General features: G+C 46.2%; 1 protein-coding gene across 1 annotated transcript in view; it reads left to right on the top strand.

Annotated features, from left to right (window-relative positions):
• Positions 1-24779, top strand: part of LOC115660743 (zinc finger protein 883-like) — a 573128-nt gene that overhangs the window by 273414 nt on the left and 274935 nt on the right. The window contains exon 6 of the mRNA XM_030582399.1: positions 19264-19277. Within this exon, the coding sequence (XP_030438259.1) occupies positions 19264-19277 (14 nt within the window). The remainder of the gene's footprint in view (positions 1-19263; positions 19278-24779) is intronic.

Genomic DNA, 24779 nt, shown 5'->3' on the forward strand with positions numbered 1-24779 from the left:
CTCAGAGCTGATGCCTTTTTCTATAGCCAGGGTGTCATTGGCAAACTTGGTGAGGAACACAGAAAGCCTCCGGTAGAGTTGGGCCAGTCGTCCCATCCCATATGGTGGAAGGAGGATCATACCAAGCCTGTCTTCCTCACTAATGGGCTCTGGGGCCACTGAAGAGAGGCCTCCTGGCAGACCTTTGAGAGATGTCGCTTGAGTGTCTGATTGGTGCGTTCCACTATTCCACTGGCCTGAGGTCGCCATGGAGTGTGGAGCTTCCAGGCGAGCTGTAGGACATCCGAGATACTCTGAATGATCTTTGATGTGAAGTGTGGTCCATTGTCAGATTCCATCCACTGGGGAAGTCTGAATCGAGGAATGATATCCTTGACAAACTTCAAAGCCACTGTTCTGGCAGTATTATTTCGGCATGGGAAGGCTTCGGGCCATCCGCTGAATCGGCCCACTAAGACGAGGAGATATCTGTACCCTTGAGTTCGAGGGAACTCAGTAAAATCTATTTGCCAGACCAGTCCTGGACCTGGGTGGGTTCCAGAGTAGCAGGTGGCACTGAAAGTCCTGGTCTGGGATTGTTCTTTTGGCAGATTAAGCATTCAGCCTGTACCTGGGAGACCAGAGGTCTGAGTCCAGAGGTCAGGAAATATTTATTCACGAGCTGGATTAGAGACACTCTGCCAGCGTGAGTGGCTTGATGTAGTCTCTGCAGCACTGGCCGCATTACGCTCTTTGGTAGGAGGATTTTTCCTTCTGTGGAGTGAAGCCATCCCTCCTTTTCCTGGAGTCCAAGTGTGTCAGCCAGGTTTCTTTCCTCGTGAGAGTACTGAGGGGCAGGGAGCTCCCCTACCGATGGGATGAGGGCATGCATCTGGGCATCCTGAGTTTCCAGTGGTTCCAGGGTAGCAGCTCGCTTGGCCTCCCTATCTGCTCTGGCATTGCCCCTGTTTACATCATGGTCTTCTTTTTGATGAGCCTTGCAGTGTATCACTGCTACCGCTGAGGGGAGCTGTACTGCTTCTAGAAGCCGGAGGATCTGGGGTCCGTGCTTGACCGGAGAGCCCTGGGCTGTCAGCATCCCCCTCTGCTCCCACAGACCTGCATGAGCGTGCAGCACTCCAAAGGCATATCTGGAATCAGTGACAATGTTAACTCTTTTTCCTTTTGACAGTTCAAGCGCGCGGGTTAAGGCTACTAGTTCAGCCAGCTGGGCTGATGTCCCGGCAGGCAAACTCTCTGCTTCCACTGTCTCGTGGAGAGTTATAACAGCATAGCCCACCCTCCTCTGTCCGTTTGTAACACTACTACTGCCGTCGGTGTACCACTCATAATCTGCATTTGGGAGTGGTTGAGCTTTTAAGTCCGGGCGGCTGGAGTATTGGGCATCTATGACATCTAAACAGTCATGTTCCTGCTCCTCTGTTTCTGGCAGCAAGGTGGCTGGGTTAAGGGAGGGGCAAGCCTGCAGGATGACTTCAGGGTTTTCCAAAAGCTTAGCCTGATACCGAGCCACTCGAGCCTGTGTGAGCCAGAGACCACCTTTGGCATCCAGCAGGGCTTGTATCGTGTGAGGAGTGTAGACCTGCACAGTCCCTCCCAAAGTTAGCTTTTCAGCTTCCTCAAGTACTAGGGCCGTTGCAGCGACTGCTCGTAGACACGCCGGCCACCCCTTGGCAACCTGATCCAGTTGTTTGGAAAAGTAAGCCACGGGATATTTCCTGGTGCCTAACAACTGAGTAAGCACTCCCAGAGCCACTCCTTTCCTTTCAAGCACATACAGCTGAAACGGTTTAGAGAGATCCGGCAGACCCAGGGCTGGGGCTTCCATCAGTTTTCTCTTTAGGATTTTAAATGCCCTGTCAGCTTCTGGGGACCAGTGAAAGGGGTCGTGAGCCACTCCCTTAACACACTCGTACAATGGTTTTGCCCACAGTCTGAATTCAGGGATCCATATTCTGCAGAAGCCTGCCATTCCCAGAAACGCCCTGAGTCCTTTACGATTGTTTGGGACAGGCACTTGACAGATAGATTCCTTCCTTTCGTTTGAAAGCTGACGCTCCCCCTGCCTTAGATGAAATCCTAAGTACTACACTTCTGTGAGAGCAATTTGAGCCTTGCTTTGTGCTACCCGATATCCCCGGAGTCCAACAAAGTTCAAAAGACTCACAGTTGCTTTAAGGCACAGGGTGAGATCCACAGCAGCAATTAACAGGTCATCTACATATTGCAGGAGGAGAATTTCATCCTCATTGTTCCACTCCTCCAAGTCTCTAGCCAGGGCTTGACCGAAAAGGGTGGGGGAATTTTTAAACCCTTGGGCTAGCACTGTCCAGCAGAGCTGCTTTTTAACCCTTTTTTTGTCCTCCCATTCGAAGGAGAAAATCTCCTGAGATGCAGTATCAACTGGAATTGTGAAGAAAGCGTCTTTCAAATCAAGAACTGAAAAATGAGTGTACTGTCCCCCTACAGAGGCCAACAGTGTATAGGGGTTTGGGACCAGGGGGTGCAGAGTCTTAACTCGTTTATTAACTGCCCTCAGGTCCTGCACTAGCCGGTACGTGCCATCAGGCTTCTGCACAGGCAGGATGGGGGTGTTCCAAGCTGACTGACATTCTCGAAGCACACCACTCTGTAGAAAGCGGTCTATAGTTCCCTGCAGACCCTCTCTGTCTTCCCTCTTGATTGGATACTGCTTGATTTGCACCGGACCTTTCCCTGGCAGGAGCTGAACATTAATGGGGGTTTGATGAGTGGCCATTCCTGGGACCCCTGATGCCCATACCAAGGGGTACACCTGGTCCTTCCACTGGCTCCACTCTGGGGCTTGCATAGCTGAAGGCTTAATTGCAAGAGCCATTACCCAGGCATTCTCGGGGGGTAAGGTAAGGGTTATTTCATCTTGGGTAAAATGCATGGTGGCTCCTAAGCGACAAAGCAGATCCCGTCCTAGCAGGGGTGTTGGGCAATCAGGGAGGTAGACCAGCTTGTGAGATATAGTTTTGTTTCCCAAGGCACATTCCACTGGGGCATACACTGGACACTCAGCTCCTTTTCCTGTAGCACCCACTACTGTGAGAGAATCTGCCACTGGCAGCTGAAGGGGTTGGTTTACAGCAGTTCGTGCTGCTCCAGAGTCTATTAGAAAGTCTATTTCTGAATTTCCCACCCACATTTTTACTCAGGGTTCCGGGGGCAGGATGGTCCGTCTCCCCTGAAACCCCTAGTCTTGATTTCCTGCTGCCATCATAGAGGTACTTTCCCTCTCGGGGCACTCATTTTTCCAGTGTCCCTCCTGTCTGCATATAGCGCACTGGTTGCGACCCAGACATCTCTCCTGCAAACCAGGGCGTCCACGCCCATGGCCTCTCATTCCTCGGCCCCTACCACCTTCCTGAAACCTTCTCCTGCCACCAGCCTGTACTGCTGCAACCATCATTTTCACTTGTCTCTTTTCCTTCTCTGCTTCTCTAAGGCTATAAGCCTTATTGGCCGTTTCCAGAATTTGTGCCGTGGTCATGCCCATTAAATCCTCCTTTTTCTGTAATTTCCTTTTAATATCAGGGGCTGCACGGCTAGTAAAGATGCCCTTGACAATTGCCTCAGTTGCCTGGTCATCAGGGTCTGCGTTAGTATATTGCCGGATTATATCCCGAATACACTGCAAAAAGGCAACAGGGCTTTCCTTTGACTCCTGAACAATTTCATAGGACTTGGCCCAGTTATTGTGTCTAACCACTGAGTGCCGGAGACCATGTAAAATCAAATCCTTATAGGAAGTGAGGAGGGTGAATTGCGGGGCAGCATTAGGGTTCCACTCGGGATCAGCCCGGGGGACCGCCACCTCAGGATGGGGGGCATGTGGGTTATGCTCATGTCTCCGTTGTGCTTCCTCCCTTGCCTTAGCTATAACCTGATTCCGCTCCACTTCAGACAACAGGGTTCTTAGAAGGACTTGACAGTCATTCCAGTCAGGCTTGTGACTAGCTAGGCACCCCTCAAAAACTGAGATAAACTGGCTTGGGTTTGTTGAAAATTCCCCAGCCTGTGCTTTAAAGGCTGCCAGTTCCACGGGGCTAAAAGGGACATGGTTGTAAACTCGCATCATCTCCCTCTGGCACGTGTGCTAACCTGGCATTTGTAACTAACGGATAGAGTCCCACCGGGGGAGGCACTTCCTGGGGCTTTAGGCACCTTCTCGTTATACGGTGGGGGTGTTACAGCTGAAGGGGACACCGAATCTGTCATTACAATCAGAGGGGAGTTCTGGGGAATACCAGTAACAATTACCAGACCTGCCAGAGTCAGATTACACTTTTTCAAAAGATCTGATCTATCTCTTAACAACCTAAACAGCTGTGCATACATATGTTCATTCCATTTACCCGTACGCTGACAAAACAAAAGTAACTGAAGCATCGTGTTGTAATTAAGTGATCCCTCTGATGGCCACCTTTCCTGACCTTCCAGTTGATATTGAGGCCAGTCTACTGTACAGAATCTTTTGCGTTTGCTTTTAGTTAGTGGATCTGATCCAAACATTTCCCAATTGGCTAGAATGCATCCTAAGGGTGTACACCGTTCCCTGCCTGTACTCTGTCCCTGCCCCATATCCTAGGGTGACACTGGGCATCTCCAGATCCTAACAGGCAAAAGGAAAAAAATCCAGACAACTGGACAGTTCCTACCTTATCCGAGGGACCGGTTCTGCACCGTCGCCCACAGCTGCTTCTTCACTGTCTGAGCGCATTGCACCGTTGTGCCCTCCGGGGTCGATCAAACCGCATCTTCGCCGAGGCCCCCGATGAAGTCACCAGTGCGCGCTGGGTGTCGGTTGTCGTCGCGATCCATCAGCCACCGAGAGGGGTCCGGGCAAGGCTGATTTTGGCCTCGATGGCCCACCCAGGGACGCCAAAACTGTTGCAGGCACAGAAGCTGCCCGAGGCAAGCAACAGTGGTTCGGGCCCGGAGTGCTTAGCGCCAATAAACACACCAGGGTGGAGAAGCAAAACACAAGTTTATTTGAGATCTCAAAGCGGTGCTGGGAGACTTGGCACGCCTCAGATCCAGCACATCTAATACAAGCAGTTTACCTTTTTTATACTTTACTTTTAGCTAAGCCCGTCCCTTCTTTCCTCTCTCCTCCTTTTCCCCCTCATAGCAGTTACATCAAGCAGTTACACTAAACAGTTAATCAAGGCTGGAGACTACAAGTCTATCTTGTTAGGTTCACTCCTTTGAATTACGACCTTGTCCTTTCTTCTTTGTGAACCGTTATCTCCTCTCCCTCGGCCAAAAGTATGCAGGCCTCATTAGTTCTGCCTTATACTGGTTTGAGCTGTATGGCAACTGATAACGGATGTTGCACCTGGCCTTTTCTATTTATTGGCCTGTTAGGTCAATTAGAGTTTAAACATGGAGGGACTTTTGCTCATCTGAGGCCTAAACAGGGAGATTCCATATCGTTATTGCCTTTTACCTTTTTAAGTTACTTAGGGTTATGCTTTGTGACACCAACAAGGGAATGGGAAGAATATAAAGGTGGCATACAGATACTTTTCTCCATTCCTGTCACATCCTGCACAGAGTGCAGCTGAGCAGAAAGCACAGATTGGAGACTGAGTATAAGGCCTGATTCTGTGCTCACATACACATTAAACTTTCATTAAATGCAATGGAAATAGCATGGTTGTAACTGAGGGCAGAATTCAGGCTTTAAAAGGAATTACTACTCAAAAGATTTCAGGACTAGGGCCATAGTGTAAATCTACCCTGTAAGGAAGATACCAGTCTCTTCATGAAATTGATTACTTTAATAGGGATCCATTTAAATTTGTTAAGAAAAATCTGAGAACTCACACAGAAACAGTTTTTAATATTTAGTAATACATATGTGCAGGACAGATGTGAAAGAAATATTCACAATGTTGAAATCTGAATAGCCCAGATCCTTGATTCCTTGTGTGTCCCCTTTGAGCCACTGCATTGGCTCAGAGGGCAAAAAGGGAACTAAATATTGCTTTAAAGTGGCAGCTGAAGTTCCCCTGTAAACACTAGGAGGCATTCTGGGGCAGGGTAAGGACCAGGAGGGGGCATGGCAAAGGTATGAGAGGTAGGACTGGAGCATGATGCGCTCTTGCAATCTTGGGCAGCAGCATCATGGGAGTAGCTACCTGACACAGAAAGTGAGAACTTGGCCCCACGCAGTTTAAGAGATTGGCTGGGTCAGTAGAAAGATGACTTGAACCTACCTGTGATCCTTTATTTCCCCAGAACATGAAGCAGAGCTCTGGAAAATCTGGGAGTCTAGCTCTATGAGTTGTTGACCTAACACATGTCGATGTGGTTTGAAACATTAGCAACAAAGAGAAGTTAAATGAGATGGAAAGTTTGAGGACCATGTTTTTATCTTTGCTCAAATTATGGTCGTTTGAAGTTGAGTTGATTACTTGGTTCCATCCACTGTCAGCTAAAACCTTTATGTACTTTGCCAGAGCCTGGAGACTTTTTTCCCATTTGATGGGTCTTGTGATGTCCTGGGTCATGTATATGGACCTGGAGAAGAAAGAGGAGGTGACATTCATTTGGATGAAGAGGAATTTTGGACAATGGATTTTGTCTGGAAAGGCAGGTGTTTTGTTTCACTGATCAGCTCTCCTCCCGAAGTGCAATGAAGCAACAAGCATTAGCTTCAGGCTCTTGCGGCAACTTTTTATACAGTGAATTTCATTGCATATGTTCCTCTTGCTGATGCCACCATGGAAATAGGTAACACATGAATACAAGCCAAGTTTGATTAAAAAAAAAAAGGGATTGCCTCAGGTTAGGCTGTTGAGTTCATATCTAGGTCCCCAAATAAATGGCTTGACTTATACTAGCACTGAGTGCTAATAAATTTCCAATAGGTACTTAAAAACAAGATTGGGCAAAGTCCACTGGGAATGTGAAGCAGTTTTGCTATATAGACAGAACAGCAGGCTCCTGCAAACGGGCTGCTTTCAATTATCTTTGCACTATACCCATAACTAGAGCCTGACTTTAGTCTAAGTCTAACTTCACTATTCTATTTCAATGATCCTTAGATAGTGTTCCAGCTGTGCGGGTATTGTATTTCCATTAACCCCACCTCCCAGGCACCTGGAAGATCCAAGGGCTTAATTAGCTGTATTGTAAAGTTTGAGCTGAGGTTTTGGGGGGAAAAAACCCAGAGCTGGCATTGCTGGGCAAAGTAATGTAAAACCTGCTGTCGCTCATTTCTCTCTCTCTTCCTCTCTCTCTTTGCAAGAGGAATCATTTTCGTTTGCCTCTAAATGTCATAGAGTTGAGAAGCTTTGACCCAGCTGTTAAACTTATTGGCCCACCCCAACCATTTCACCAGTAGTTGCATTTTTTTCCCTTTTCCTTTCTCCACTAGCACATTTAATCCTAAATTCTCTCAGAGGTGGTGAAGGACTCCATCTTTCCTCTCTGTTTCCATGATTTCTAAAACATGCATTTATAGAACAAAATGGCCTCTTCCACCTGGTGCTGGGACTTCTGGGGGTGATGCTGCATTTCGATGTCTACAGGGCGATGGGGGAGCTCTTAGAGGGGTCACATGGCCCTCTTCTGTATGGGTCATCTCACCCTGGAGCTCCCTTCCCCCCGATTGGTAAATTTCATTCTTGGAAAGGTCTGTGACTGAAACTTATCCTGATTGGCAGATGGCTATGGAGGCGTTCTTAGAGGGGTCATATGACCTTCTTCCGGCCTGATCACTCCACCCTGGAACACTCCCAGATTGGTCAAATCTCCTCTCGGGGTGGTCCTATGGGGTGTGTGTGTGTGTGTGTGTGTGAAACCCATCCTGATTGGTACAGGGTGGTCGGAGGAGTTCTTAGAGGGGTCACATGACACCCTTTACTTTTGGTCATGTGTCCGTCTTGACCCTGAAAATAGTATCCCTGGGTCAGAGATGTCAGGCTGGAACTGGCCAACCTACTGGGTAGAACGTGCATCTAGGGCTGCATTTGGTGAAGAGAACCCCCACTTGCTGCAGTGCAGTGGGAATCCGCATGATGTTTCCTTAGGATCATTTTCCTAGCCAACAAAGGAGGAATTGTGAGCTGTGTCAGGTCAGCTAGTCAAGTGGGAAGGAGCTGGTACAGTCCAGAAAGTGAATCAGTCCTGTCTGGGAAATCAGACCCATGTTGATAAACATTGTGGTTGGAGGTTTTTCCCTGGGAGACTGAGTATGCAGTTAATCTCTTTCCTGCTTAGCCAGCATGAACACAGAGCTATAAATAGAAATGCAAAGGAGTGAAGTGATCTACCTGCCGAATACGTGCATTCCAGTGATAACCCTGGTTGGGGGGAGCTCTTACTGGGGCCAGTGATACCATCTCCTAGGGTCTGTGCTGGCTGGAGGGGATTATGGACAAGGACCACTGCCATTGTCCAGACAGGTGCTCAGACACCATGATGATACATGCAGTGTAGACCCCAGACAGGCAGATTAAATAGACAGAAATTGTGGTTCACATGCTGCCAACCACTCATTCTTTTCCCTTGCAGAGTGTGTTCCTCAGTTATCAGCATCCTTTCAGCCTAAGGATGTCTAATATTTGCCTAGCTTAAGAAAGAAGTTGAGGTCCCATGCTAATACTAACTTTGTTTCCCAGTCTAGACAAACCTAAAACTAGAACAGGTGGAGTTGGCAGATTCCAGTAAGTGTATGTCACGGGGTATTGTGGTGATAGCAACGGAGCCTGGGAAAAGCTTGTAAATACGCTAGGCAGACCAGCCGGTTCAGAATATGCATAGAAAGTATACCAGCAAAGAATCCTATGGCACCTTATAGACTAACAGACGTTTTGGAGCATGAGCTTTCGTGGGTGAATACGTTTGTTTTCATCCTCTGAGTACTGTCACGGATCCACAGGGTTTGGTCTATGCCCCAGCAGTCCCTTGGGAGTGACCTCTTCAGTGTGACAGTCCCCGAAGACCCTCACAGTTCCACAAAGGCAGGTCCACAGCCTCCAAGACTCTGAAACTGGGCCTTCAGGCCCCAGCAAACCCTGTCACTCTCCATTGCTCCCTGCAGTGAACACAGCCACTCAGACTCCTGTGGCAGGTTTGTTCTACAGCTCTTCAGGGAGGGTGCAATGCTCTCAGAGAGGATTTGCGGTGACACAGGAAGTCTTTCCAAAACAAGGTAACAATGTATTAGTCACCTGGCCTAAAGAATCTGAAAGGCTTTAGGTTAACAAAGAAAAGCAAAGGGTAAGACAGAGTTCAGCCTGGCCAACCGTAGGCCTGGGCTCCCTAGTGCTAAGTGTATGTGAGTGTCTCTCCAAAGGCCAGCTCTTAACCCCTCCACCTTACACCTTTCCTCTTCGTTCTCTGGCTGGAGCCTTTGTTCTGAGTACCTGTCGGGAAGTGGGGGAAATCTCCTTGTTGTTGGTTGCTAGATGTGAACAGTCCCATCCACTGTGGTTTCCATTGTCTTTCCAGATCCTGCATTGATATGGGGCAGTTTCAGCCAATGCTTAACTACCTATAGCACCCCAGACAGATATGTGACACAATGCCACAAGTCCCCTCCTGCCTCAAGAACAGATTTTTAACTCTTTATGTTCCAGGCATAGCAATGCAAGCACAGAGGGAAAATGAGGCATGCGTAAGAATCATAAACATATTACCAAAATTCCCACTTTGTGATATTTACAACCTCAGGGAGGCAAACCGAGACCCTCTGAGGGGAGATCCGACACCTCACTGGGCTGATACAGGGGATGGATTTAGTCCTCTTGTTTTTTGCCTTCAGACAGTTCATTGTTTGGCCAACTTAGCCCAGGTGCTTCCTTCTGGAAAAACCTAGAGATATTTTATTTTTCCTTGTATTAATCTTATTTATCACTCTGGGCCAGAAACTGCATGCAACTCCAAGGGGGAAGATTATCACAGCTCCTCCATGAACCAAAAATAGTGGGGACATTTGAGGTGAATCACTCAGTTTGTCAACACCTTCAAAGAGGTGCCACCCCGGGGATGGTTGTATATACTGGCTTGAACTGGGTTTCCCAGAAACCAACAGACAAAGAAAAAGGTTTTTATATAAAAAAGCAGGGTTAAAACTGACTCGGGGCTGTCTTCTGCCCATGAGGGGCCTCAGCCCTTGTGAAAAGTTTGGAAAGACTTTGGCCTATTAATGCTCCATAAGACTAATTGGTGATTTCTGGTGTGTTTTGAGTGTTTAAATCTCTTTGTTGTTTTTATTATGGTTTCTCTGTAATGCTTTTATCTTAAAAATAAATGTGCTTGTTTAGAAGGAGCTTTGTGATAATGTGTAACTGCTGGCAGTACACAGTTCCTAGCCCTTGGAGAGAAAGCAAAGCACAGGCCGTTAGGCAGACTGGCTTGCCGGGAATATAACAGTGTAGGGTAGGAAGCTGTACAGCCCTAAATTCCCTGGTGAAAAAGAAGTTGGACAAGGGTCCCTGTCAAGAGGCAAGTGACTGCAGGAGAGCTGAAACCTGACTGAGCATTCCTGGAGTGTACCACAAAGGGGGCAGACAGAAACAGGTGCAGTTACCCTGAAACTCTGACAACCATGCACCTGGGGATGGGTTAGATAGGACAACAGAGTTTTTTCCAGCTCCTATGATGCTGTGGTTGTGGTGTCCCACTGTTCCATGTATACATCCTTCCTGGGCACAACTGGTCTTCCTGAGGATCCTTTGGCAAGACATATCTAACCCATAGATGTTGGCTTTTTGTATTCATCCCATTTTGTTGTCTGAGTTTCACTACACAAACGAACAGTTCATCTGAAAAATAGTCTTGTTCTTCAGAGACAAAACCAAGCAGGTGTAGAACTAGCAATGTAAGGCTGAGTTTGCTGCTTTCACAGGCTAGACAAGGTGGGGTGAGCAATTTAGCCACAAGCTCATCATGCAGGCTGCACCTTGGTTGGAAGCTCCTTTCTTCACAGATGAATACCTTGATCTTTGCTCTCTCCCTTGTCTCTTCATCACCTCAGCAGCCCTAGGTGGTCTCTCAAGAACTGCACACCTGACTTTGGGATGCTGAGTGTTATCAGCTGCTGAAACCACAGCTTGAACCAAGAAAGCCTTTGCTCTCACTCAGTTAAACTAGTTGCACTAAGTAATATCAGCTCCAGGTGAGTTGACACTAGCGCCATGACATACTCTTTCCAGGGGTGCTCAGTGACCAGGTGTTAACTGGTCAGCTGATGCAGTGAAACATGTGTCCTGACAAGCTCAAGAACTTCAATGCAGAGGAAGCTTGGAATTTTTTCAGATCAGCTATACAAAAATTATCTGAAATTTGCATACTAAGGAAAGGGAACAAACAAGCAGGGAAAGGCATAAGACCCATGTGGATGAATAACCACCTCAGAAAGGTTATTAGGAGTTGATCAGCAAAGACAGCTACATTGTGGAGGTTAGAAAATGTTGGAATAAAGTGAGAAAAATTAAAAATCAAGCTGAATGAGCTGTGAACGAAAATGAAATAATAACGAGGGTTTTTTAGTTATATAAACAAAAAAAAGAATACAGAAGGATGAGGTTGAGCCAGTATACAGTGTGGATGGGAAGGAGGTTAAACCTAATGTAGCTATGGTCCCTAAAACTAAATGAATAGTTTGCCTTGGTTTTCAGTAACAATGATATTATGAAACATGTGCATGTAGGCAGTATGGCTGATGGAATGGAAATTACCACAGCGGAGGTGGAAAAAACTTAAAGAGCCTAATGTGCTCAAAATTGGGGGTACCGGATTAACTTTTACCTCAGAATGTTGAAAGAACTGGAGCATAAGATTGCTAGTCCAAGAGCGAAGATCTTTTAATAAATCTTTTGGGGGGTCGTCCTATATGCCTGGAGAATAGCTAACATCAAATTGTGACAGGATCCCCAGGGTGCAGCCAGGGACTGAGGGACCACAGTATCCCCTTAACTCTCTCCAACCTGGGCTGTCTCTCACAATGTCTTGCTAGTGACCAGCAGCAAATCCCTGCAGGTGCTGTTATCATTCAGTACAACTGTATGTGGAGCCCCACACCTACCTAGATTGCATGAATGCTCCCAAAGCCACTCATGAATCACACAGAGAGAGGCACCAGAGCTAAATCACCCCAGCTCCCAGCACTGTACCTCAGGAATATACCGTCTTGCACTGCTCCGGATGAGCAATGCAGATTTATTAATTGGTTCACCACTTCATCAGTGGAAAGTAGATATACACCAGCCTTTGCAAAACCTGAGCAGATTTGCCACACACTTATCACAAACACACTGGTAAAGATAAACAGTAAAACAAAAGTATTGACTACAAAAGATACATTTTAAGTGATATGAAGTGATAGGCAAAAAGTCAGAGTTAGTTATCAAAATAAAACATAAGCACAGAGTCTAAACTCTCAATCCTATTAGACTGGGCAACATCTAGATGAATCAGTTTTTCTCACCCCACTGGATACTGCAGTCCTTAATATACAGATTTGTCCCTCAGACCTGGGCCAGTCCCCAGTTGCAGTCTTCAGAGTGTCCTTGTTGCTTGCAGCATAGGTGGGTGAAGGAGAAAGGCTAAGCATTGGCCCCCTGTGTTTGGTTTTATACCCTCAGTCCATGTGTTTGGAAAACACAAGTCATGTTGGGGGAGCATTGCTGAGTCTCCTGGCAAGGTTGAGCAATTTCCCTGGTGTGGCCTCATGCATGTGAGTCATTGTATTGTTGCTCTCTTGCTGGACAATGGTTGTTGATGGGTTGACACCCCACCCAGGTGTTGGTTACTTTCCTTGCTGTTGCCTCTGGGGAGCTAATATCTGGCTGATTCCGCACCTTACAGCATGTTTTAGTGACAACTATACTACACAATTCTCATAACTTCATATGCATTAATGATACACGTATATGGATAGAGAAATGACTTTCAGCAGATCATAACCTCTCCCCCATTATCTTACAAGGTGTGCTTTATATGTAAGACCATGATTATATACAAATGAGGAATATGGAGGTTCCAGGATGCTCTCCCAAGGTATAGAATGGGACACATATCTATATTTAAGAAAAGGGGAAAATGTGATTTGGGGAGTTACCAACCTTTTAGTGTGACCTCAGTAGCATGCAAGGTTTTAAAACAAATTGTGAAGGAAAGACTAATTAAATTACTAGAGGTACATGGTAAAGGGGATGTAATTCAGCATGGGTTTACCAAAGGTGGATCATGCCACATACCCTAACCTGATTTCCTTCTTTGAGAAAATACCTGATTTTTTTAGATAAAGGAAGTGCAGTAGAGACAGGAAGGCCACAGGTTGTGCTGAAAGGTGAATTACTAGACTGGTGAGAGGTTACTAGTGGAATTCCTCAAGGACCGGTCTTGGTACCAATCTTATTCAATATTTTTATTTATGACCTTGACTCAAAAAGCAGGAATCAGCTAATGAAATTTGCTGATGGCACAAGGTTGTGAGGCATCATCAATATGGAGGAGGATCAGAATATTATACAGGCAGATCTGGATGACCTTAAAGACTGGAGTGACAGAAATTGGATGAAATTCAATAATACAGAGTTCACTTAGGGCCTAATAATAAGAATTTCTGCTACCAGCTGGAGGTTCATCAGCTGGAAATGCTACAGGAGGAGAGAAACCTGGGTGTGTGGGTCGATCATAGGATGACTATGAGTCATCACTTGTGATGCAGCTATGAAAAAGGCAAATGTGATCCTAGGATGGATCAGGTGAGGCATTTCCAGTAGAGAAAGAGAAGTATTAATGCCATTGTACAAGGCACTGGTAAAACATCATTTGGAATACTGTGTACAATTCTGGTGACCAATGTTTAAAAAAGATTATTTAAAACTGGAACAGATATAAAGAACAGCTACTAGGCTGAGCAGCGGAATGGAGGGCCTGTCTTATGAGAGGAGAATGGAAGAGTTTGGCTTGTTTAGTCTCGCAAAAAAGAAGGCTGAGAGGGGATATGACTGCTCTCTGTAAATACATCAGGGGGATAAACACCAGGGAGAGTAAAGAGTAACTTAAGCTAAAGGACAATCATGGTACAAGAACAAGTGGATATAAACTGGCCATGAATAAATTCAGGCTGGAAGTTAGAAGGTTTCTAACCATCAGGTGGGTAAGGTTCTAGAACAACCTCCCAATAGGAGTTGTGGGGACAAAAAATGTCATTAGTTTTTAGAGAGAGCTGGATACATGTATGAGTGCAATTGAATGATGGGGTTGCTTGTAATGGCAGGGGGAAGGGCTCAACAGCTTGTTTCTGGTTTATGTCTTCTGTTCCTAACGCTCATGTTCCATTTCAGCTGGCCACCAGCAGGGACCAGGAAGGGTTTATTTCCCCACCAGTGTATTCTGGGTTTTTTTTAATCTCCTTCCTCTGAAGCTTATGGGATGGCCACAGTTGGAGATGGGACATTGGACTGGGCAGGTCAGGACTCTGAGTTGGCACTGAACATTATCTCTCAGGTACTTGGCTGGCTGGTTCTTGCCCACATGCTCAGGGTCTAACTGATCGCCAGTATGGGGTTGAGAAGGAATTTTTCCCCAGGTCAGATTGGCGGTGACTTTGGGGCTTTTTCACCTTTCTGTCCAGTGTGCGGGTACAGGTCACTTGCAAAGATTACCTTGGTATATCTCACTTAAGTATTCTCCTGCCACTTCAGGAGCCTCGGGCATGGGTGCACTTCACTCCCTCCTGTTTTCTGTCTGTTGCACATAGTAAGCTAGTCTCCTGAGGGTCTCATTTACTTTGGTCTCATTTCTGTTGTGTTTAATGTATTGTGCCGGGAGGTGTTGGTGGCCTGTAATAAACTGGAGGTCAGACTAGATGATGTAGGGGTCTCCTCTGGCCTTAACTTCTGTGATCTGTTCCTCATCTGGACCCTGGAGAAGAACTGGTGTTTGCTTTTCCCTCTCTGTACTTTCCACCTTAGTGACCTGTGAGACGAGATGTTAAACTGACATGCCACCTGCTGGTGCAGTGGTTGGTCAGGTGCAGTTACAATTTCCCTCAACTGCTGTCAGAGCCATGGAGAAAAAGAAGACGAAGGGCTGAGAGATATGGCACTGAGATTAGAGGTCAAGCCAGCACCTTCTCTAAAACAGGAAAGGGCAGGTTGGTGGGAAATGACCGGTACAGACATTAATCAAACCTCATAGACATGAAAATGGACAAGGCAGAAAATATGAAGCCTCTACTTCCTCCAGTAGGTCCCATTTCCTATGTACCCTGGTTTGGCCGAAGATCATTTGTCTCTGGATACTTTCCATGCAGCCCCACAAAGGTGCCTTGCAACAACACGCACAGGACAGGAAATATCAACTCAGGTATCTTGGCCTCCTGCTGGAGTGGTAAGGGCTGAGCCTTAAAGGAGCACTCCGCTTTTGGCCCTGACAATAGGAGTTACTAGGTATCTGTCTCCAAGTATCACAAGAGTGTAAATACCTCATGGGGGGGCGGGGAGTGCTATAATTGACAGTGTAACCAGAGGGAATAAAATTGGGATAAAATTGTGTTTTGAAAAAAATGGCTGAAAATGAAGGGAAACTGCACTTCAATGAGCTGCATTTGGTTATGGAATGATCTCCTTGAGGGAATGGGTTGGAGAAAAATTATATCAGCTTCAGTAAATCTGTTTTAAACCACTCCAGTTAAACTGGTGGAAAAACCTAAATAATACACATTTAAACCAGCTTGCCACTTACTTAATTCACTTTAGTTTTTGTTGGTAAATTACCTACAGCAACTGTCTAGTGGGAACGACCCCTCACTGAGAACTCCTTGGACCCTGATTCTGAAGGCTCAGGCTGAGAGATGATGCTGGACAACAGCAGAAGCTTCCCACAGTTCATTCCCAGCAGTGCACAGAAACATTTCTTTTTAGTCATTGGGTGATTAGTCAGGGCTCCTTGGCTGGTTGAAGACAGGCTTTGGGTGTGCACTTCTGAGCAATCTCTGCTGATGCAACGTACTCCTGAGCAGTATCGCCACCTGCCCAGCACCACTCCTGCCGGTTCTGCCAATGGATCGCAATCATGAACGGTAGCATCCTCTGCTAGTCCAGCTCAGTGAGGAGCAATGGTAAAGCATCAATGCAGTAAAATGCTACCAAATGAGAACACTCTAGTTACTCACACTGGCAGCAGCATTTTACATCCTCTTTGCCCTTACTTTACATCACTGAGTATTCAGGGTGTAGGGCAACAATGAATCAGTCTCTCACTCTGTAAAATACTCTTTTTGCAGCACGTTCTCACTTTTTGCCTAGAAAGAGGGTGCTGGAACAAGGGGTGCTGGAGGTGCTGCCGCACCCTCTGCCTTAAGTGGTTTCCATCACATACAGAGTTTACAGTTTGGTTCAATGGCTCTCAGCACCCCCACTATACAAATTGTTCCAGCACCCCTGGCCTAGAGTCATTACATTTAAAGGTGTGCACAGAAAACAGAGTCATAGCCACATAGACTGGATTTTGCACCAGCGCCTGACTGGTATCTTACCTAGCTAGGCACCTTGCACCAGGGCCTAGTGTTAAAGTTTGGGTTCCAATATATGAAGGCATCTAACCAGTGGCCTGAAAGGCCTGCCATGCCATAAGCCAACTCTCAGGCCATCCAGTGGAAGTGACTCAGGAATGGGCTCAGAGAGCATCGTCCTGACTCTCTGGTTTTGGAGGCTGTTAGCTTTCAGTTCCCCCTGAGTCCTGCCCTGAGCAGATGGGGGGCACTAGAACAGTTTGGGTCTTGGGGTCTTTGCACCTGCAGAGAGAAGAAATGTGGTTTCTTTAATGATCTGATAGATGCCATCCCATGAGCGCAGAATGGAAGGGAAGGTGTGTTCAGTCCTTCGTTCTTTCTTGCACGTTATATTTCCTGCTTTGTTTTTTTCCTTTAACCCTCAGGACTCTGAGGCCACAAAGGCTCAACCACCTTTTCCTCTCCCCCTCCCAGTCATGCCCAATGGACATCCCACCTTCCACTTTCCCCAACTCCCTCACATCTTAACTCTCCTAGCCCAGTTCCAGTCTCATCTCATTTATATAGGCCCCATTACCATTGTGTTAGGGCACCTCTCAGGTAATGTGGATTTATTCTCACAACACCCCTGGGAGCTAGGTCAGTATTAACGGATGAGGAAACTGAAGCACAGAGAAGTGATCAGCACCCAGACACTCTGATTGCGAACCCCCACACTCATGGGCAGTGGGTATCATAAGCTGGGGAAGGCTGTGCCTCCCCAAACAGCCAGGCATGACCCTGCCTATGCCCCACCCCTAGATCCCCTCCTGCTTTCCACTGTGGTCCATCCTTCCTAGTTCACCCGTGCAATGGCTTGGGCTTGGGCTGGGGCTCGGGCTCTGGGTGCAGCCCACCTGCCTGGTGCTCCAGGGCTGGTGAGGATGTGGCCATACCACCCACCCCCCTGGCACTTCAGGGCTGGGGGGCTAGGACTGCTCTGGGGATAGGGGCATTAACCTGAGATGGGGGCCAGCAGCCATGATGGGGGGTTCAGGGCTGTGGTGGTGGGTGGGGAAGTGGTGGAAGGTGTTAGGATATAGATATTCAGGCCTGTCTGTAAAGGCCTATACTTTAAGAATTTAGGTATATGCTTATTATTTAGCTAGTTATAGAGATATAACAGAAAGAATGTAAGAGTCTTCTCTCACTGTGACAGTCTGAGGCCCTGTTCTTAGGCCAATGCCTTTGGCTAAGCAGCAGAGGCAGCCATAAACTGGGAAGCCTACGGTCACATCCTCACATTCCAAACCAGTCATATTGAAATAAGGCAATCTGGGTCTGTTAGAAAGGGGATCCGATCTATCACCTCTAGAGAAAGGGAAGAGCCTAGAAGATGTAAAAGGAAATTTAGTTTGATAGTTTTCTGTTTGGTAAGAACTCACTTATCAATAGACACAGCTGGAAAACCCTTATGTCTTTATAGATGTAGTTGTGAAATCCTCGCTTCTGCATTGTTTTGTCATTATAGGTCCCACTTTGCTATTGTTTATTGCATGGTCTCTGTCTGGTTCTGTGATTGTTTCTGTCTGCTGTATAATTAATTTTGCTGGGTGTAAACTAATTATGGTGGTGGGATATAATTGGTTAGCTAATCAAGTTACAATATGTTAGGATTGGTTAGGTAAATTTCAGTAGAATGATTGGTTAAGGTATAGCTAAGACTATTATATAAATGAGGGGCAAACAGGAAGTAAGTTGGGATTCGAAAATAAGGAAAAAGGCACTTGGATTTAAGCTTGCTGGAAGTTCATCCCAATAAACATTGAATTGTTTGCACCTTCAGACCTTGGGTATTGTTGCTCTCTGTTCATGTGAGAAGGACCATGGAAGTGGGAGAGTGAAGGAATAAGCAAGCTCTCTAACATGTTGGTGCCATGACTCAGAAGGGGCGGGGCCTTGGACAAAAGGGGTAGGGTTGGGGACTAGCCTTCCCCAGTTTGCAGTCCATTGCCCTCCAATGCTCACACTCCCCTAATGGAGGCTGCTTAGTGCTGAGTACTTTTGAGAATTTGGTCCCACATGATTTGCCCCGTATCACAGATGGAGTTTGTGGCAGAGCCAGGAACAGACCCCAGACTTCCTGAGTCTCAGTCCAGAGCTTTCAGCATAAGAGCAATCCTCTTGAAGGCAGCTCCTTGTTTCCCTTCTGACAGAGCAGGGTCACACTGTCCAACCTCTCTCCAAGTCTGTTAGCAGCAAATGAAGTTTCATTTTTTTAGTTACACATTGACTCCTTGACTTGAAGTAAATACCAAAAATACTGAGCTGTGAAACTGACAAGGCTGACTGGCTCCCACAGGGAGTGGGCGAAGGGTCACCCTGGTTTCTCGCCCCAGCTCTCAGATGGGATCAGGGGGAAGCCCCTTGGTGCTTCTCACTCTGACTACCTGCCAGGAGCAGGATTCAGCTGCCCAGCTCTCCAAAGGATAGACACTGTGCCATCCTAACTACACCAACATAAGCCTTACGCCTCTCGTGGAGGTGGAGTTATGATGTCACTGTAGTAGAGCACTTACATCAGCAGGAGGAAGACTGTAGTGTAGACGCTGATATAATTAGGATGACATAAGCTGCCTTATGTTGACCTAGCTGTGTAGTTTAGATCAGCCCTGCCCTTTGCAGGGGCCAGTCAGAGACAACTGAGTCCATGAAGTGGAGAGAAGGCAGTGTAGTGCATACATGGAAGGGGCATAAACTTGGAGTCCAGCCTGGAGGTGCAGCACAGAAAGTGCAGCCATGGGGAAGGAGATGTCACTTTTGTGTCCTCCATGTTATGGGCTGTTCCAAGTCCGCTCTGAGCTGCAGCACAGCACAGACTCCCTGAAGCACCATGTGCTACTGTACCCATCTGCCCCAGAACTCCTACACAAGGGCTTGTGATGGTGACTGCTTAGGGCCACTATCTGCACTGGAGGAATTCTCCCTTGGCAGCCGTGACACATGAACAGCCCCTGTGTGCCACTGGAATGAGGGTTAGAATCTGTCTCCTGCTTTCCTGCATCTTGCTACTTTCTGAGGCCTGGGAAGGAGTGAGTCTATTTCAGCCTTTCACTGCAGGGATTTCTGCTCATCCTAGTCAGGAGTTGTTGACAACTAAGTTCCTGTAAGCTGTGTGGTCATGCAGCCGTCCGGCAGACTATTTATCACTGCACAGGAGCCCAGGGAACCCACTCGGGGAATTACTGCAGCTGGGGGAGGGCTGTGGGGTGGCCAAGGGGAAGGGGCGGCACGTCGGACTCTTCTGCGGCAATTCGGCGGTGGGTCCTTCGGTCCCTCTCGGAGGGAAGGACGGCTGCTGAATTGCCGCCGAAGAAGAAAGCAGCGCGGTGGAGCTGCCGCCAATTGAGATTGCGGCTTTTTTTTTTCTGCTGCTTGGGGCGGCAAAAATCCTGGAGCCAGCCCTGCTCAGGCCACAGTGCTGCCCGGATCCCTTCCCAGCTGCTATAGAAGTACATGATGGTGGTTTTGTACAAGTTCTCCAGCAACTCTGCATTCTCTTTGGCCTATAGGAAATCAGGGACACATGAGCTCTCTCTGGCTAGAAGTGCCCTTTGACTGCCAGCACATGTTTTTACAAACCACAGGTAAATAAGGGAAAGAAGAGGTGGCTGGGTAGAAGTGGGAAAAATGGGAATCTGTGGCAGATTTACATTTCTCATCACCCTCCCTCAAATATCCCACCCTTACAGTTATTTACATTATCCATCACACATCCCCCCCACACACCTCTACACTTCCACAAGCCACTCCAGTCAATAATTTCATACAGTTCAACAGCTCACTCACGCGGTCTGCAAATGTCCACCTGGATCTCTTTAGTCTTCAACTCGGCTGTGCTACCAAGGTGCTTATTAACTGCAGTTTGGAATCTCTTCAGACCCCAAAATGGGAAACAGAGGTGAAACATAGCTCTGCATTCTTGAAAAAGAGTGTCACACCATTTAATTGTTCCCTACCGAGTGCTATGTTCATTCAACGGGAACTCATCTGCGTGACTGTTCATCTATTCCAGGATAAAAAAGGATTCATCTGGATGTAATTGGCAGAAAACATGCAGGAATGACTAATAGAGGGGAGAGCTTCCACTGAAACCCAGAGATAGCATCAATGTCTTTTGGGAACAGATATACCGATGAAAGCTGCTTCACCAGTCATAGCTGTGGTCTCTCTGTTCTGGGGAGGCAGGGGCCTGGGGTGCAGGACCGGCACTAGGGTTTCTTGCGCCCTAGGCACACAGCCATTTCGCCGCCCCCTGTGCTGATCCAGCAGCTCCGATGGAGCTGCCGCAGTCATTCCTGCGGAGGGTCTGCTGGTCCACAGCTACGGTAGAGCTCCTGCGGTCATGGCTGTGGGAGGTCCACTGGAGCCGCGCGAGCAGCCGACCGTCTGCAGGCATGACTGCGGCAGCTCCACCGGAGCTATTGTAGGAAGGATTGCTGGGAAGATATGGGGTCTGTATGATCAAGAAGGAGAAGAACATCTTCATGCACTGACTCACCAACCTTATGAGAAGAGCTTAAAAGTAAGTTCAGAGGGGGCAGGTGAAAAAAGCCATCAGGTGAAAAAAGGTAATCTTAATAGAGGACTAGATCTTTGGGGAGAAGTAGATGTGGAAAATTGCAGTAGAATTATAGGAGAAATGAGGGAAATCCATGGAGGCATCTGCTTAACATCTTAGATGTCTATACACAAATGCAAGGAGTAATAATAATGGGGAATAAACAGTAAGAACTGGGAGTTTTAGTACATCAGTCATAACTGAGCTTAACTGGCATCACAGATACTCGATGGGCTAAATCTCATGACTGGAATATTCGTATAGAGGGCTATAGCTTGGTGAGGAAGGAGAGGCAGGAAAAAAAAGAGAGGAAGTGTTGCATTGTACACTTGTTCTGAGGTCCAGAAGGAGGTGAGAAGCAGACCAGTCAAAAATCCCTGAGTAAAGGTAAAAGAGGGAAAAAACAGGGGTGGTGTCCTGGTAGGGGTCTATTACAGACCACCAAATCAGGAAGAGGAGGGAGATGAGGCATTTCTAGAACAAATATCAGGATTTGTGTTTTGGATATTTCTGTTAATAATGGGAGACTTTACCTACCCAGACATCTGTTGAAAAAGGAATATGGCAAAACACAAAATTATCCAGTAAGTTCCAGAAATATACTGAGGACAATGCTTTGGTTCAGAAAATGGAGGAAGTAACCAGGGGTACAGCCATTTTAGACTTGATTCTGACCAACAGGGAGGAGCTGGTTGTGAAGGTGAAGGTGATTTGGGTGAAAGTGATCATGAATGATAGACTTCATGATTCTAAGGAAAGGAAGGAGTGAGAATGATAGAAGAAGGACTACAAAAAACAGACTTTAACATACTCAGAGAATTGGTAGGTAGCCACCCATGTGGAAAATATCTAAGGCATAAAGGAGTTCAGGAAAGCTGGCAGTTTCTCAAGGAAACAATATTAAAGGCACAACCACCAATGCAAAGGAAAGATAGAAAGAGTAGTAAGAGGGCAATATGGCTCCATCAGAAGTTTTTTAATGACCTGAAAATCATAGCAAGGGACAAATGTAATTGGAATTCTTTTTCCATATGGTTTACTGCAAAGAGTGTTATCACTCTGAATGCTTTAAAGGCAACATCACTTCCAAAATCAAGAGCTGACTCTACATATGGCCATACCTATGACACCATACCATATTAAACACAACAAAAATTAATTTAGTTGATTTGTTTGGCAGGACATGGAAATTAAGTATAAATTTCAATTCATTGTAAAACAACATAAAGTCAATATTTTTAATACAGTTCAATAAGGTTTCATCAGGCTTTTTGATCAACCAAATTAAAAAGCAAAGGAGACCAACCAACCACACTCAAGGGTCACTGTGCATTCTCCAAGGCAGTTTCTTCTCTTTCTTTGTTTGGTGCTTTTGTTTTATATAAATTCAACCAGGAGCAGATTTTCAGATAAAACCAATATTGGAAAGTGTGGCAAACAGAGAGAGGGACTAAACCAAAATTCAAAATGATGTAGAGAGAATGAGAAATTCTACACTGGAGCAAATGTAGCCACCTATTGGACTGCTTACGTGTATGGGCCCAGATATTGAAATGTATTTAGGTTCCTAACAGCTACTGATTTCAGTGCGAGTTAGGAGCCTAAATACCTTTGAGGATCTTGTCCATATAATTACCGCACATACCTGGTCAGCCGCAGATTATGTGATATGCTACAGTCACATCGATGTCATAATAGCGCTTGCATAATCTGAACTGTCTATCCTGGCCATGACAGACTGAGAGGCAGCTGCCTATCAGTACGGGAGCTTTTTGGAGAAAGAACTGGAGGAAGTGTTGAGGAAAGATTAAAACATGAATAAATTTGTGACTGAGCAGGAGGTAACCGACAGAGGTAAGGGTCAGCATTGTATTTTCTATATCCATTCTATATTCACACACATTCAGAAAGCATAGGCATACAGATAGATTAGCTGTAATATTCTCCATTTCTATGACCAGAACCTCAGCTGCTGTAAACTAGTGTCACTTGTTGTCTTCCTTGAGGCTGTGTTGATTTACACCAGTTGAGGAGTTGGCCTACAGCCTCTGGACCTGGAAACTTTCCTGAGAATCTGAGTTTCTATTGAATGTTATGGGGAAGGTCTTCCTTCTTTTGTCCCAGTTGTTTATGTTTATTATGGGTCCTCATTTTGTGTCTTCTGCATCCATGGAGCCAAGATCTAACTGTGGAATCCATCAGAGATGGGGGATATTAGAACAAAAAATGCAGAAGGGCTTCTCCTCTGGTTGTCTAAATGAAGCTCTGCTAATATCTTAAATGCAGGATAAGAAAGCATGGGGTCACATTTCTTAGCAACACTACTGCGCCTAATCCCACGCTATCACTACTGCAACTAGATGGGCAGTGTAGGTTACAGTTATGATTCAGTTTGCATCTGGGCGTTAGAACTGAAGGATGCAATTTGCATAAAGGATGGGCAATCACCTAACCTCAAGCAGTCTTTCCTGGGAAGGGGAAATCTTGTTAGTTCTTCCTTCGTGCTTTGGAATGCTGTTACAATGGAGACAGATGCATATGGCATTTCAGATTTCTTTTTAAATATTAAGGCTCCTGGAGAATTTCTGCCTACAGCTAAGAGACACATGGGAGATAAAATTCTGATTTTTTTTAATACATCAGCTGTTTCATAGAGTTTAAGGCCAGAAGGGACCATTAGATCATCTAGTCTGACTTCCTGTATTTCACAACCATTACATTTGACCTAGCAACCCTACACTGAACCCAAAAACTTATCTTGGACTAAAACATTTCAGTCTTTAGGAGACTAAGCTGTTGTGTGCCATAGGGAGATGACAGGAGAGACTGAGGTTCCACTAATGCCTGAGGCCCTTGCAATGGTAGAGAATTGATTAGGTCAGATATACCCAGATGATCCTAGCAGGTGATCAGTGCCCCATCCTCCCACCCAAAGGTCCCTGCCAGTCTGAATAGGGGAAAATTCCTTCCCACCCACAACTCTGGAGATCAGTTGGACCCTGAGCATTTGAGCAGGACATCTAAGGAAACAGATTCTCTGACCAATCTTGGAGCACTGGTCCACCCTACCAGGTGTCCCCATCTCCTGCAATGGTCAGTCCCTGATGCTTCAGATGAAGGTTGGAGAGAACTACCCCACCCCACTCATAGCATACACCTAGCCAATTGTGCATGGGGAAAAATTCCTTTATGACCTCTACAGGCAACTGGATGAACTCTGTTCCATGAGTTTTCTCTGCAAGTATTTAAACTACCATGAAATAAGATGAAAGGCTTTCTTCAAAACAGGAGGCCTAAAGTTAGGCTTCTAAATTCATAGTGAGGTCTAGAAAAGTGGCCTGATCTTCAAGAGATACTGAGCCCCCACAAGTTCCCAGCATAGCCAATAGGACATGTGGGTGCTCAGGATTTTTGAAAACGAGGCCCTGACTATGCAAAACTCTTAAGCATGTGCTTAACTTTAGTCTCTTTGTTGGCTTAGAGTTTAGCATGTGATTAGGATGCTGAATCAGGGTATAGGTGCCTTAATATGGATTTAGGAGCTTAAATTTAGGCACCTAGTTTTGAAAATTTGGGCCATAAATTATTATTCTGTATGCTATCAAACCTCATCAATTGATAGTAAAGAGAGAAAGGAAGATTATTTTACATGGGGATCTACTTGAAAGGAGC

This window comes from Gopherus evgoodei, chromosome 13, assembly GCF_007399415.2.
Source record: "Gopherus evgoodei ecotype Sinaloan lineage chromosome 13, rGopEvg1_v1.p, whole genome shotgun sequence".
NCBI lineage: Eukaryota > Metazoa > Chordata > Testudines > Testudinidae > Gopherus > Gopherus evgoodei.